General features: G+C 31.4%; 2 protein-coding genes across 12 annotated transcripts; both read left to right on the forward strand.

The window, feature by feature from the left end:
• Positions 1-6,932: 6,932 nt before the first annotated feature.
• On the forward strand, positions 6,933-9,166 carry LOC140969118 (uncharacterized). Of its 5 annotated transcripts, XM_073430355.1 has the most exons (3): positions 6,934-7,148; positions 7,432-7,527; positions 7,992-9,166. In XM_073430355.1, exon 3 carries the CDS (start codon positions 8,024-8,026, stop codon positions 8,822-8,824), a length of 801 nt encoding a protein of 266 aa, XP_073286456.1. In that variant the 5' UTR covers positions 6,934-7,148; positions 7,432-7,527; positions 7,992-8,023; the 3' UTR covers positions 8,825-9,166. The 5 variants fall into 5 exon arrangements, with proteins under 5 accessions (XP_073286453.1, XP_073286456.1, XP_073286455.1 ...); XM_073430352.1 differs by lacking the exon at positions 7,432-7,527 and having other exon boundaries at positions 6,933-7,109; XM_073430354.1 differs by lacking the exon at positions 7,432-7,527 and having other exon boundaries at positions 6,934-7,209.
• A 96-nt stretch (positions 9,167-9,262) lies between these two features.
• On the forward strand, positions 9,263-14,308 carry LOC140969117 (uncharacterized). Of its 7 annotated transcripts, none has more exons than XM_073430344.1 (3): positions 9,863-10,060; positions 11,678-11,777; positions 12,404-14,308. In XM_073430344.1, exon 3 carries the CDS (start codon positions 13,148-13,150, stop codon positions 13,979-13,981), a length of 834 nt encoding a protein of 277 aa, XP_073286445.1. In that variant the 5' UTR covers positions 9,863-10,060; positions 11,678-11,777; positions 12,404-13,147; the 3' UTR covers positions 13,982-14,308. The 7 variants fall into 6 exon arrangements, with proteins under 7 accessions (XP_073286444.1, XP_073286445.1, XP_073286451.1 ...); XM_073430343.1 differs by having other exon boundaries at positions 9,263-10,724; XM_073430346.1 differs by having other exon boundaries at positions 9,863-9,986.
• The last annotated feature ends 1,283 nt before the right edge of the window (positions 14,309-15,591 follow it).

Raw genomic sequence — 15,591 nt, forward strand, 5'->3', positions numbered from 1 at the left:
ATTAAACATTTTATTAGAAGTTTTTTTCTTATCAGCTATATAAAAATATCAAGAGTTTCACAAATTTATAGACATTAATTAGTAAAAATAACTTAAATTAAATATATAAAATTTATAAAAAATAATATAACGTGTTTATAATATTATGAAAAAATTGAAAAATATAGTTGAAGAACTCACAAATTTTATTAGTTATATTTTAAAAATTAAAGCGAGTTACACCCATATATGGTACAAGGTTTTCTACCCCGCAATGAGATGTACAAGTAGTAAAACCACAATTAAAAAATAATTCATTAAAAAAGTAATTTGAGAAAAGTATTGCAAAATTGCAATCACAGAATAATTTTACGTTAAAAAAATATTCTTACAAATAATCTTTAACATATTTCAATATCTACAAAATATACGATGCTTCTTAGTTCATATTTTAAAATCAATTTGTTATAAAAGTGACTTATTTATATGTAAAATAAAAGAAAAGATAAGATATAAATATTAAATATTCATTAGCAACCATGAAGAAATACACTAATTTTAGTAACAAATTTTAGTAGCAACAAAGAAAAATATTGGGTAAATTGATAAATTCAATATGCATTAATATCCAAAGACATTTAAGATAGAGTGATAGACAATAAATTATAAAAGAATCCATTAAAAAATTATTATTTTAAAATCAATTTGTTATAAAAGTGACTTATTTATATGTAAAATAAAAGAAAATATAAGATATAAATATGAAATATTCATTAGCAATTATGAAAAAATACACTAATTTTAGTAACAAATTTTAGCAGCAACAAAAAAAAAATCATGGATAAATTGATAAATTCAACATACATTAATATCCAAAAGCATTTAAGATATACAATAAATTATAAAAGAATGCATTAAAAATTTATTGATTTAATTTGCTAAATTAAATGAATAAGGGTATATTAAAAAATTCACAATTAGAAGTGATATATTTATATGTATGTTAGATGTTAGATTTTACTAAGAAATGTAAATAAATAATTTTTCTGACCTAAAATTTAAAAAAGAAATAGAAATGTGTATTAATGTCCAAATCTATTTAAGATGGACAATGAATTACAAAAAACTCCTAAAAAACATATTAATTTAATTTGCTAATTTAAATTAACAAGAAAATTTAAATAAATAATTTTTTTTGACATAAAAGTTAGGAAAGAAATAGGAATGTGTATTAATGTCCAAATTCATTTAAGATGGACAATGAATTGCAAAAAAAACCTTTAAGATAACCTATTAATTTGTTTGCTAACTTAAATTAAATTAAATAAATGAACAAAGACAAATAAAGAAATTCACAAATGAAAATATATTAGATATGTGAATTAATTGAACTGTCGTTCTCACATATTTATATGCTGATTTATTAGTAACTAAAATAAAATTATAACTAAAATAAAATTATAAAATCGATTTTGCCTTAATTCTTCGAATCCCGACAAAATCAAATTATAACATGAAAATTTTAGGACATAATAAAATATGTCAAATTGACGTGTTCAAACTGTTAATTATTGATTATTGTCGCAGGGCCTGTTTTAAAAACTTTACGGATTAAATTGGCACATCAATAAAATTTAGAGACGGAAATGAGAATGAATCCAAACTAAGGACCATTGATGTATTATAACCTTTTTTTTAATATAAATTTTCACTAGCAATAATTATTATCCTAATCAGAAGAGCTCTTCGGATCGAAACATGATTTTAAATTGTAGTAAAGGTTAAACTACATGTTACATAATTACACCTATTATAGTTTTTTCGTAACATAATAAATATTTGGTGTAAAAATTGATATCAACTTCAATTATCACATACTAGATCACGATGAGTTACAAGTTGGTATAAATATGGGTGATGACAAACAGTAGATGATGGAAAAGATATCCAATCATAGCGGATATATTTTTGTAAAATTTTAATGAGTAGGTCTCTTGTGAGACGGTCTCACGAATCTTTATCTGTGAGACGGGTCAATCATACCGATATTCATAATAAAAAATAATATTCTTAGCATAAAAAGTAATATTTTCTCATGCATGAACCAAATAAGAGATTTGTCTCACAAAATAGGACTTGTGAGACCGTCTCACATAAGTTTGTAACCAACTATGTCTTTTGTTGACTTAGAAGACGTTTGTTTATAAACGCTCATTGCTCTTGGAAAACACCAGATTACGAAGCACATGGGCGTGTCTTCTTCGGCATTGTGTGTGATTTTCTCCATCTCATTAGAGTCCTTATCCCGACAGTTCATTCAACATTGCCTCAATTCCGTTAGCCTGTATTTTATTGGTCAAAATTCAATGCACATGGTCCGAACTTAATTGTATTTATTTGGTTGGATAGATTTGAAATTAATGAATTTTAATTATATTTTTATGATTAATAATGAAACATTACATAAAATCTTAAATATATAATTATTAATTACACAAAGTATTATGAGTTTTAAATGTTATCAATATTAGACGAACTTGAAATTATCTTAATTAATATAAAACCCTATATAAACACGGAATAAGTGGATTTGAAATTTGAGTAGTTCTCTTGTGAGACGGTCTCACGAATCTTTATCTGTAATACGGATCAACCCTATCGATATTCACAATAAAAAGTAATACTCTTAGCATAAAAATTAATATTTTTTCATAGATGACCCAAATAAAAGATCCGTATCACAAAATACGATCCGTGTGACCGTCTCACACAAGTTTTTGACTTGAAAATTTATGATCTTGCTTATCTCAAATTACAAAAATACATTTGAATATATTTGAAATTCATGGGTTTGGAATATAACTGATAATTTTTTCGTCATCCGATGGCTTTATTACATTTTTTAAATATTAAATTAAAGATAAAAACTATAATGAAACCGTATCATTTATCAAGTTTGTGAGAATAGACCGACTCTTAATTAAATTTCATAGACTTCTATTATTATTATTAATAATTTTACGAAAATTCGAAGAGCCGTCCAATATTATTCCTATTGATCCCTCAAAATTTTATACCCAATCAAGATTCGTGTGATGTATGAGTGATTACAATATTTGTACCCTACTGATTGTGATATATGCATGTGGCTCATCCAACTCATTAATTACTTGTATATTTGAAGATTCTCAAAGATATACACATCATCACAACAATAATTACGTAATCCAAAAATATTGATAAAATCATAATCCGTTATATTATGAAATTAAAATATTTTCGTAAATAAAACATATTTTAAATATATGAAGAATATGTAAAAGAAGAGTAATTCTCTTGTGAGACGGTCTCACGAATCTTTATCTGTGAGACGGGTCAATTCTATCGATATTCACAACAAAAAATAATACTATGAGCATAAAAAATAATATTTTTTCATAGATGACCCAAATAAGAGAACCGTCTCACAAAATACGACCCGTGAGACCGTCTAACACAAGTTTTTGCCGTAAAATAAATGGTTTAGTTTGTAAAATAATACTCCGTGTACTCTATAATAGGTTTCATGTAATAAAATCTCACGTATTCATAACAATGAGACGAGTTACTGACAATGAAAAAAATAAAAATTTTGACATAAAATTAACAGTTTCTCATAGATCAAATCAGATCAGCTCAAACATTTGCCTCACAAAATTGAACTATGAAATTGTTTCATAGAAGTTTTTGTATTGTGGTACAAGCCGACTCATTGAACTATGTTAGCATAATTTTCGAACCAAAATAACGTAACTTAATTACAAAATTCTTCTTCAACCTATGTGATTCAATGTTTCAATCTAAAAATGTATCCCGAGACTAAATATTTCTTGGTATTTCATTTCAAAATTAAAATTAATTCCACCAAAAATCAATTTTAAAAAAGTATTAATATATCAATAAATTTACCTTATACCTATATGTTATATAATTTATTCAATTTATGTAAATATTTTAATTTGATTTATTTAATTTAATTTATCACATGCATATCATATTTTAGTAAAAATAACATATGGTGATTATATTAGTTTATTTGATTAACTGTCTATTTGTATATTAATTAATAGCGTAATTAGAAATAGCATCGAATTAGGAATGGAAATCAGGCACTATTTGAGTGTTCGCAGCCAAAATCACGCACTGTTGTTGCATAGCATCAAAATAATGTCCAATTGGAAATTCTATTATTAAATTCATAAATAATTTTATGTTTAATGTATGTGACAAATTTTAAATTATTAGATCATCAAAATATGAAGTCATCTTCTCATCCATGACACGTAAATTTGTTCTTAAATTGATAGATTTAATTTGAAGAAAATGATTTGATTTGTAAAATAGTTTGATTTGGAAAAGAAGATCGAGTAATGGGTTTTAAATGATAGCAATTATCGTTGAAATTACTCAACGAAATTCAATTGAGTTATGTTTCTTTGTGATATCAATCTGATCAACTTATATATATATTTTATTGTTTAGATAAATTAAACAAACAAATTCAAATCAGTCTCATACTTATTTACAGTATAATTTTATTAATCACAATAAAATTTAAATCTATAAAATATTGAATTATTGTGAGATAAATATGATTACAATATAAATAAATATACGATTTATTTGAATTTTCGTTGTTTAAAGATATCTAAATAATGAAAATGCATTCGGAAAATGAATTTTTAATTCAAAATGGAACAAGTGGGCTTGTGGGGTCTCAGACGTACATAAAAATACAAAATATTGTGGTCCTTCTCCGGGTTCCGTACACCTTTTTTGGTTTTCTATTCTGACTATTTTCCGACAACATTACTATCCTAGATTTCAATGAAAACTAACGTTATTCACCCTAATAAATAAATAAAATATAAAAAAAAACATAAATTTATTTCAGTCTCTGCCACTGGCGGAACCACATGTTTATATATGCCTACCCAGACTTTAATTCAGGTGGTCCAATTATATATATATATTAAATTTTATATAATCTTGAAATAATGTGATATTAGCTCAAAATTTCTATTTTGTTTGTTTATTGCATCTTCTGTGAGTAGTAAATAAACGCGTCACGTAATTTGACGATGCAATGTCCAAATTTGTCGGATTTAATTATTGTTTGGAAAAAGCATAACAATTATTAAATAGATAGATAGAAGTCTAATTTGGGCACGACGAATTTTTTGGATTTAGGCTAAGCACAACCTGTAAGGCTGCCGTGCTTATCGTTTTGGCCTTTGGCTGAAATGTGCTAACGAACAACACACACGGGATAAACACGTCTGATATTTGTTTTTTTTTTGGTATGTTGGGAGATATCATTATTGTCGAACCCGATTCATTCATTTCATTTGCGGGTAAAAGAGTAATTGAACAAACATTGAATAAAACAGTATATGAAGGTTCACAAGCGGCTGAATACACATTTATTCTTTCTATTTCGTCCCTTAGACAATGTTTATTATCATGAAATCTTTTTGTCATTTCTGAATGAGAAAAATCATTACCGAGAGTCCAAGATCATATATATTGATAGATAAAACTGCTATTTATTAACTGAATAGACAGATTAGTTGAAAATAACAAAGTATATTTTTTGAAGAATTTAGTATATAATAATCAATCCGCATCTGCACGACACGTTTTTTTTAAAAAAATAATATATTTGTTGGATCCCATAATTTTTAATTATTTGATAGTGTTCTAAACTTGACTTTCGAGATGATATACGATTTAAAATATTAGATTTACAATATTATCATAACTGTTATTATTATAATTATTAATATATACTATACTATATTATTAAGATCGATGAGTTTAAAATAACTTATTTTTGTGTCAGTATTTTTTTGATAAACAAAAAATTATAAAATATTAAAATTTTATTTGATTTAATAAAAAATATCAGAAAAACCTATTTTAATAAATTTGTATATTATTTATCACTACAATATTCTAATATGGAGATTTTGGATATTGCCCAGTGGAAGAAGGAGAAACTTACTAGAATGGAGTTTGAATTTTTTGCAATTCGTGCCTATGCAATTTGGTTAGAGAGACTAAAAAGTTTCATGACTCAGATTCCAGAAATGTCGTGGCTAATGCGGACTGGTGTGATCCTTTGCTTCGTGACTTTCAGGAGGCCCAGAAGTTGTTATCATATTCTTTTAGCAGTCTTGAACCAGCAAATTCCCCGAAAACTTGGATGGCTCCTCCCCTTAATCACCTGCGATTGGATGTTGATGCAGCGTATAAGGAGACCTCTGATAGTTTTGCGATAGGGGGAGTGATGCGCAATGACGAGGGCCAGCATGTGTTGGCGTTTGGGAAGAAAATTACTAAGCCACAATCTGTTCTTATAGCTGAGCTTACAGCTATTGCGGAGGGACTCTCATTGGTGCAGGATCATCATCTTCAACTTCATCAAATTTATTCGGACTCTCTTCTGGCTGTGCAAGCAGTCACACGACCAGAAGAAGACTTTAGCTATGTTGGCACTTTGCAATTGATATCCGAAGACTTATGAGTAATCATACTTCCATAACTTTGAGCCATGTGATGCTCTCAGCGAATACAATGGCACATTCATTAGCTTCTTTTGCTATTTCTTCCCCATCCTCGTTTGTGTGGATGTCAGGGACTTTTCCTCCTTGGTTAGTAAATCTTGTAATCTTGGACCTTGATATTATTTGAATAAAATTACAAGTTTTACTGTAAGAAAAAAATTAAATAACACCACCACTCATAATATAAAAAATATTGTAATAAAGCCATTTTTAAACCACTTCTAAGCCCGGCCCGGTAAGCGAAAAATTGTAGTGTTTTTAGCCCAATAAAAAAGCACATTGTAACAATTGCTTCTGGCCCAATGAAACCTTGTTTTTACATCCCGCCTTCGAGTGTACTCGAACAAACCTAGGAGAGAAATAGCTAATTGGGGAAGAGACAAGGGTAAAACAGGAATTTTAGTGAGAAGCCGATCTTTCGATATCCGATCCAATAATACGGGAGTGAGCGAAGGTCAAAAGGCAGGTGACCTTTGGTTCCATCTCAGCCTCCTACCGGCGACCGCTCACCGGAGAGAAATAATTGTAATTATTCTCCTTTTCGATCTCGGCCCCAAGTGATTGGTAAATCGATCTGATGTTTAGTCCTTTGGATTCATGATCGAGGTTATAAAATCAGATATATGTATGTTTGTGTGTGAGATTTGTTATCGTTCTTTTGTTTATTCAGTGTTTCGTAAGGTTTGGTTTGTTACGGGGCTGAAGTCCAGTGATTGGTTTGATGTTACTTGTGATCACTGCTATATGAATTTGTGTTTTTGATGTTTTATGTATCTTTGTTAGTGACGTGTTATTGCTTGTCTCCTGAATATGTAAGCTTGAGTGTTATCAGTTATCGAAATTATAGAAAGCGAATGTATGAAGGATTAAGATCAGTCTGGATGCAGCTGAATCAGATTTAATGTTGCATTTGCGAGGAAATAGGGATGGATATTTAGAAAAGGTTGTGAAAAATCAATATTTACTCTGTTTCAACATAGAGCGTATTAGGTTGGATAATTCAAAAGAGTTGTTACCGGTGAAAGATGCACAAGTGGTATGCTTAAGAGTTCTTGTAAATGGGATACTTTCTCCGTAAATTCCACTGTTACCTTCATGAGAGGTCTATTATGACTTCACGTATTTGAAGTTGAAATCGAACATTTTGTATTAGAGAATGTTGAGATGCACTGAATATCGTTGAAGTCAATGGAAAATACTTGGGTTTCACACTTCCACAATTTTTATTTTTTTAAGTTAAGTTTTTCTCGTTCTTTTGTCAAGAAATAATATATGATTGGAGAAGCTTATAGTTTGTTGGACTTGGTTGCACTTGGAGTCTATGTCTAAAAGTCTCTCTTATTTTATTATTAGTATTTTTTAATTTTATTATACTCTTACCAACTGGAGTGTCTTCTGTGTGGACAGGAAATGTTCATCTTGTAGTGGTCCTGGTTTACATGATGTGGAATTTCACATCCAGTTGTGTAGCTGGAAGTGTAGGGTTGAACGATTCACCAAATCCCGGGCAAGACTCAACAGATTGCTCAGATGATGAAGTTACTTCAATCACCAGCAGGGAGGAGGGACTAGAATGCCCAATATGCTGGGAATTCTTTAACCTTGTCGAAAACATTCCCTATGTTTTGTGGTGTGGACATACACTGTGTAAGAACTGCATCCTAGGATTACAATGGGCTGTGGTGAAATGTCCAACTTTACCTCTTCAGCTGCCGCTCTTTATATCTTGCCCCTGGTGCAATCTTTTATCACTGCGTCTGGTTTATCAGGGGAACCTGAAATTTCCTCGTAAAAACTTCTTTCTTCTATGGATGCTCGAAAGCATGAATGGCGACAGAGTGAAATCTCATTCCACCATCTGTGGGGATCATCAAGTAGTTTGGCCATTAAACACCAAACCCAATAGAAGCCAGACGGTTAATAACCTTAGGAGGGTCCCAGTCATTCATCATTCTGAACTATCAGAATCAAATCACAACGATCATCCAGTTAACAATTACCTTGCCATTGAGAGACTGCATTCCACTCTTAGAAAGTCCCTCGTCTTCTTTGTTCATTTGACTTCCAAGTTTCCACTAGTCATCATTTTTCTTCTCATCAGTTTCTATGCAATACCTGCCAGCGCAGCCATATTGGCCCTGTACATACTCATCACAGTTATCTTTGCACTCCCATCTTTCCTCGTTCTGTACTTTGCATATCCCAGTTTGGATTGGTTAGTGAGGGAGATCATCACATGACTTCCTACCTCTCCGCATTTATGGAACCAAAATGTGTACCTTCCACGATATGGCCTGCACGTTTCAACTATTTAAAGGCTACAAGAAGTCGTCAAATTTAATATGCAAGTCAAGAATTTGTGTTGGGTTAGTATCGTCTCCGGATTGTTTTACTGGTTGGAATCACTTCGTTGTTACTTTAGTTCCGATGCTCTACCAATGATTGTCGTTTTCTGTAGATCGTAATTTCTGTAGCAAACGTAGTCGTGGTGGAGTTGTGGTTTAGTAATCAAGAACGCAACTTTATATTTTGCCTCTTATATGTGATGTATATTTTAATGGAATTCTGCAAATTTCTTGCCATTTAGGTCAGAGGGGTCAAAATTTTCAATTATCTATTTTAAAGATTATTCAAGGGGAAGAATGTAATGTCATAAAAGATTTGTGAAAATTTAGAAATTTCTGCAAGGAAGGTAACCACTCATCTTGATTTAGCTCTGAACCGAATTTCAAATTGCATTCAAACTGCCTGGTTTCTATTTCACCGATTCAAAATCCATATCCGGTTCTAGCATCGACATCAGGTCTATTTTGTTTTGTATGATATTCCGCTTCGATCAAATTAATAAACAAAACATTAGAAGCCAGAGAATGAACACTAATATGTTTCTAAACTTAGAACAAAGTTTGTTTTTTGTCGGAAATACTTTTATTTTTCAATATCCAAAAAAATTTATTATATAATTGCTCTTTTCAAAAGCATATTTTATCCCGGCCCATATGTTTAGTTTTTTTTTTAAATTTCAATTTCATCTAATAATTTAATTATGGAACCAATCTTTTGAACCAATTTAATCAAGGACTTTAGATTGCCCACAAAAATTCATGTGGATCCCCATTAAAAAAAGAAAAAGAAAACCCACAAAATTCAACTACGACAGTCGATGTGTCAAGACATACCCCTTCTTGACTATGGAGAGTAAACGTTTTTCAGTTCCACTCCACTATCAGGTGGTCTTTGCTCGGTGAGATGGCAGCGGCCATTTTCGTTCCTTTACCAAAAATCTTCAAATTTTCAGAACCCATCAGTTTCTCGAAAGCTGGATTCATATGGCCTAAGTGGGTCCCCGTTGAAGGGTATCTGCTATCAACTGAAACCCAAAAGAGGAGCATTCGACTGAAGGTTTTATTTCAACTCACCGGGTTTCCATTCCCCCTCTCGGTCCTTTTCTTAACCGCAGTACTCTAAGATATGAGGTTAAACTTAGTGTAAATGTCTGTATTGCTTTGTGTTGTTATCATGATAACGGTGTTTTTTTTTTTTTTTAAGTTTTTGGGTGAATTTTAGAATCTGGGATTTGTCCTAGACTTGTAAAATATGTGCTACCGTTTTCTGATAAAATATTGATCCATAACTTAAATTGCTTGGATGTTAGTAAACGTGGGGATTCTTGCTTTTGGAGTGAAATAGAAATGGTGCACCTTAAGTTGGGATTTATCTGGCCAAATTTCCAAATTTGGTGAAATAGTACGATTGTTGAGGCTGTCTATTAGTCAAAAACGATCTTTTTCTTAGTAACTCATGAAAATATTCGGAATTATGGATCAAAATCGATTGCATTTATACCAAGATGTCATCTGAACAAATCCCCACCTGCACATTTCCTTGCTCCAGTCAACACAACCAGATCAGATTTGTTACCGATGTTTGCATTTCTCGACAACTTTTAGGCGAACACTATGTTACAAGTCCTTCACTATCCTTCCTTTCCACTTTGCATTTAGGAAAGGCTGCAAGATATTGCCCTCCAGATGACATGAGAACCTTATCATCTCTTGGTCAGTTCTTGGCCTCCGTAGGAGCTGTTAAGATGACTGTATCAGGTCGTAAGCAACGATCAAATTCCACTACCAACTCCTGGTATATCTCTTGGTTAGATTTAGTATACTTTATAGGACAAGAAATATGCTCTATAATTTATCATTCTTGTATACATGGTCTTTTGTTTTACCTGTTTTCAGCTACATCTAACTCTCATGCTTTTGTTAGTATGTTGCCAACAATCAAATGCACACAATTAGAAACTTTATCTTGTGAGAGATCCTCTTTTTAATTATTACCAGCTATCTTGTGAAATATTTTGATTATGTCAGAAGTAAAACAAGGATTTTTTACTTCGTAACCATTAAAATGTTTTCTTGTAAATTAAAACTTCTTGTAAATAAATATTAATATGCTAATATTAATGTTGTATATCATTATCTTATATATCTATATTGATTTATCATCGTTACATTATGCATCCATCATCATTCCATTCTCGATTATATTAAAGTAATAATAAATATTATTAAATATATACACTTGCAGTTGATTATTTACATACAAAACTCGAGTGGATTCTATAAATATCGGATAATCTAATGTATAAAATGAATAAAATGCACACAATTCAGCTAATTTTTTTTTTATAGTAAAACTGATATTTGAATTGGGAAAATATCTTCAAAAGAAATTGAATTTTTTATTTTCCAAAAGTTAGAAAATATGATTTTTGGTTTTATATTTTAAAATTTTATTTACAAAAAAAAAAAAAAAACTTTGATCCAGTATTTTGTAATACTATGTAACTAACAAAACGCGCAAACTTTCGTATAAAGCCTTCCCTTTCAAACTCCCACAATTCTTCAAAACCACAAGGTTTTGCTTGCACGATCTATCTCTCTCAATTATGCTCAAGAAAACTTTAAAAATGGAAAACAAAGACAATACAAAAAATAAAATAACTGAATTCGGAGGTGGGCTTCTCTTCCTGTTGCTGATTCCTATGCTTTATGCTGTATATATTAATCCCTTTTTTAATATCTTTTCAGGCAAATTCCTTCTTTCTTGAGGCTTTTATTGTTGGCTTTGTGGGAAAGCGGCGAGCGAAAAAGGGATTGGAAGGGAAGGGAAGGGAAGGGAAGGGAAAAGGTACGCGTAATTTTGTGGTTCATTATTCCCTTGCTGGGAAAGAATTCTAAAGAAATGTTTGCGGGTGTAAATTGTGGGTTGTTTCTTTTGTGACAGGGATGGCGGGCTTTTTCTTTCTCTTTTTTGATGAGTTTTTAGTTGGTTTTGCGCGTTGATTTTTGGAATGATTTGTTTATCGACTTCCTTTTGATTTGTTGAGGAAAAAAGGTATGGTTGTTGTTATGTTTCGACTTGTTCGAGTGCGTATTTTGATTGGTTCAGCAAAAGATGGCGAGGTTAAATACGGTGAATGCAAAGATTTTTTTATGGGATAAACAATTTCTTGCAATACAGATCAAACTCTTGATTTGGTGTTTATTGAAAGCCTGATATAAAAATATTCTTTTTCTTTCATTATATATACTTGTCTGAATCAAGTTTTTTTGAGATTATGTGAAGAAGAATGAATTTCAAATCATTTCATTTGGAGATTGTTGTGTAATTAGGAATGGGCATGTACTGTACTTTCTTGTTCGCTCTCTCTTTTAATTGCGATGTAGTTATGGGTTGTGTGTTTTATTTTTCTTGTGTTTTGCTGATGAGTTTGTTGCAAGTATTGATATCCTTTATGGAACTTTTGTGTTCAGGATTCAGGATATTGGATTTTCTATTTTCTTTCGCTATCAATTTTCATGGCTGTACAAAGAACTGATCCATTGCTAACTCCTAAAAAGAATGAAGTGGTAACTCCTAAAAAGAATGAAGTGGTTCCTCATTATCTCAGACCTTCCTCTGGTTCTTGCCACGATTTCTGTAAATACGGAAGAAAGCATGTCTTTGAAGAGAAGCCATGGAAATCTTCACGAAAAAGAACGGAAAAACTTTCACATAGTGAGCTTGCTCCTGTAGAGATCTTCGTTTCTGGCGAGCCAAAGAAGGAAAAGCTTTCGAAACACAAGCTGTCTGTAGGTAATAACAAGCATTCACTTAACCTGAAGCTTTCTCCTGGTATCAAATCCCTATCTCTAAAACCCAAGATATCCTTGGTTGCTAAAAGTCATTCCCCAAGTCGGCGAAATACTTCATCTGGTGATAACAAGAAGTTGCCAAAATTTAAATCTTCATCTGTTAGAAAATCCTTTTCACCTGACCCACCTGAAGTTATCAAGCGGTAAATATTACCTCCATCGAAACAAGTTGAAGTTCCAGTGCAAGATGGTTTTTTGACTGATACGAAATTATCAAGAACTAAGAAGAGGACAGATTATCAATCTGATAAGCTGTCCCCTTCTCTGAGGTCAAAACTAGTCAAGGTTGAGGTATCATTATCTTCTTTTGAGAATTCGGACGGAAAGGGGAGAAGGAATGGTGATGTCAAAACAGGCAGAAAGATGACAGATTCGAAAACTTCAGCTGAAAAGGCTTTAAAATCTACTGCTGCTCCTTTGCCCGCTAAAGTTACTCATACTAAGAAAGTGTCCATTATAACTAGAAAACCCCGAAGCTCAGAGTTGGTGTCTCCTGTGAAGGATCAGAATAGATTAGTCAGGGTTGAGACAAAGACATCTGACGATGAGAATGTGCCTGAGAAAACCTTGCATGTCATTGAAACAGGAACTCAGAGTGATTCCTTGGATTCCATCTCAGATGACAAATCTCGTGGAAAGTCTCCATCTTTGTTGTCTCATGAGAAACATGACGATGAGATTGATAACAAAGGTGGCGATGCAGCTGAACTTGTCACGTCTGACAACGTATCTCTGAAGGATGAAAAAGCGGAAGCTGTGACAGAAAATGGCAAGAAGACATTGATAAAGAGTAGGATGATACTTTCAGATGATAAAAATCGCTCTCCAGTGAAGCTAAAGTTCCGAAGTGGAAAGGTGGTAGACCTTATGTCAGACAACAACAATCCTAGGAGAGTTAAATTTCGAAAACGGAAAGTTGTGGGGGCAGCAAACAGCACGGCTGATGTGAGCTCAAAAAATTATACAAGGACTGGAGATGATGGTGCAACTGATGCAAAGCTGTCCTCTGACAAGGTTCTCTTAAAGCACCAAGATGTGCAGGGCAAGAAAGATGATCAACGTTTGTTCAATAATGTGATCGAAGAAACCGCGAGTAAACTTGTTAAAAGCAGGAAAAGCAAGGTTAAGGCCTTGGTGGGAGCTTTTGAAACTGTGATCTCTCTCCAAGAAAAGACACCTTTACACCCTGTGAGTTAAAAGTGACGAATAACAAATAACTTTCATTGTGTTTCTGACTGTAGAGACTAGTTTTGGGAGATTAATACGAGCGAGAGACTAGAGGAACTGCATTTGCAATAGCACTGCAAATATACACGAGTATATTTGTTGAAGCGAGGTTAGAATTAGGACACTTGGAGAGCCCTCATTGCTTCTTGCACTCGCTTCGTGTACTTTCTTGAATTTTAGAGCGATGGAAGAGAAAGCATGAGAACTACAAAATTTGTATGTGTTCATGTTGAGTTACTTTCTTTGTAAATTTGTTATATACTTGTTTTGGTATTCACAATCTTGGTTTTCCAGACTCTTTAGTTTTTTCATCGATAAATACTTGTTTTGTACGTATATAACATCTTGCGAGGAAACTTTAACCACTTCTAAATCAATAGTGCAATTTCGCCCATAAAATCAATACCATAACCCAAGTCAAGAAGTGAGTAAAATAAACTTTAATACTTGTACGATGTCATACTTGAAAAGAAAACATTAAATGAGAAAAATAAGAAGTTAAAAAAGTCAGGAAGGTCAAAGATTAAAGAATATTGAAATACGGCAAACAGATATTACCAAATGAACAAGGTGAATACTTGCTCATACACAAAACTTAATCAAAATTAAATTAATATAACATTCCAATGTATGAATTCATTATTAGAAAAAAAGTGCACGTTCATGCCGAACTCCAGCTTTAATTTGAGCAGTTTTTTTGAAACATTTCGAAAATTCGAATCGAAGTTGAATATAATTTGAAGCTTATAATTTTCTAAATATTGTGCTGGTTTTCATCTTACATCCATCATTTAGGCCTCCACATAAAAAATATAACCACATTATATGGGATGAAATTTGCCCCAAATGCCATGCAAAATCTGGGTTACATGTACAAAAACGTGGCCCAAATTTTGAATCTCGATAGCTAAAACAACATTGGAGTAAAAAATTTATGGAAAGAAAAGAAAAGAAATGAAAAATGTCACGTTTATAGAAATATAAATGTATCCCTAAAAATGTCGGTTCATTCAATGCTACTAAGTGTGGTGTATTCAATGTAGAGATTTAATGACTTTCAATGACTTTGATAGAATCTCACATATTTGTAAATAGAATTTCATGAACTTTTATAGATTTTTTGCAAGATTTTGATAGATATTAGCAAATTTTTTTAAATGGTACAAATTTTGTACTTATATATATANCATAAATAACATCTTCACTTTGAAATAAATTTACTTATTTAAAAAGTAAATGTGTTTAATACATGAAAAAAACTACAGTTCAATTTAACAAAATCAAATTTTCAATCCCCATGGCTATTCAACATGCATAAATAATTAATCAATAAATTTTTAATTTATAAGCATATATAAAAATTTAATCAATATAAATAAATAAATAATCAAAACATTATGAAATATAATTTTATGCAGTTTTTTATGAAAAAAATCTAAGGTTCGTTATTGTCAATATGAACAACGTCATTCCACATTCGATTTGTTATAGTATCCCTCTATATATTTGCATTTGCTCGTTGTTGTTTTTCAGTGTCAAATATTTGATCAAAGTTGTTATCCTCATAAACTTGTTCTGTT

This window comes from Primulina huaijiensis, unplaced genomic scaffold (genome assembly GCF_012295235.1).
Source record: "Primulina huaijiensis isolate GDHJ02 unplaced genomic scaffold, ASM1229523v2 scaffold40239, whole genome shotgun sequence".
Lineage (NCBI taxonomy): Eukaryota > Viridiplantae > Streptophyta > Magnoliopsida > Lamiales > Gesneriaceae > Primulina > Primulina huaijiensis.

Excerpts from the sequence above, each read along its gene's own strand:
- LOC140969118 (XM_073430352.1), top strand. The coding sequence starts at position 8,024 with ATGATGTGGAATTTCACATCCAGTTGTGTAGCTGGAAGTGTAGGGTTG.
- LOC140969117 (XM_073430343.1), top strand. The coding sequence starts at position 10,435 with ATGTCATCTGAACAAATCCCCACCTGCACATTTCCTTGCTCCAGTCAA. Across the intron at positions 10,725-11,677 it reads AATTCCACTACCAACTCCTG|GCAAATTCCTTCTTTCTTGA; the intron begins GTATATCTCTTG and ends ATATCTTTTCAG. Across the intron at positions 11,778-12,403 it reads AAGGGAAGGGAAGGGAAAAG|GATTCAGGATATTGGATTTT; the intron begins GTACGCGTAATT and ends TTTTGTGTTCAG.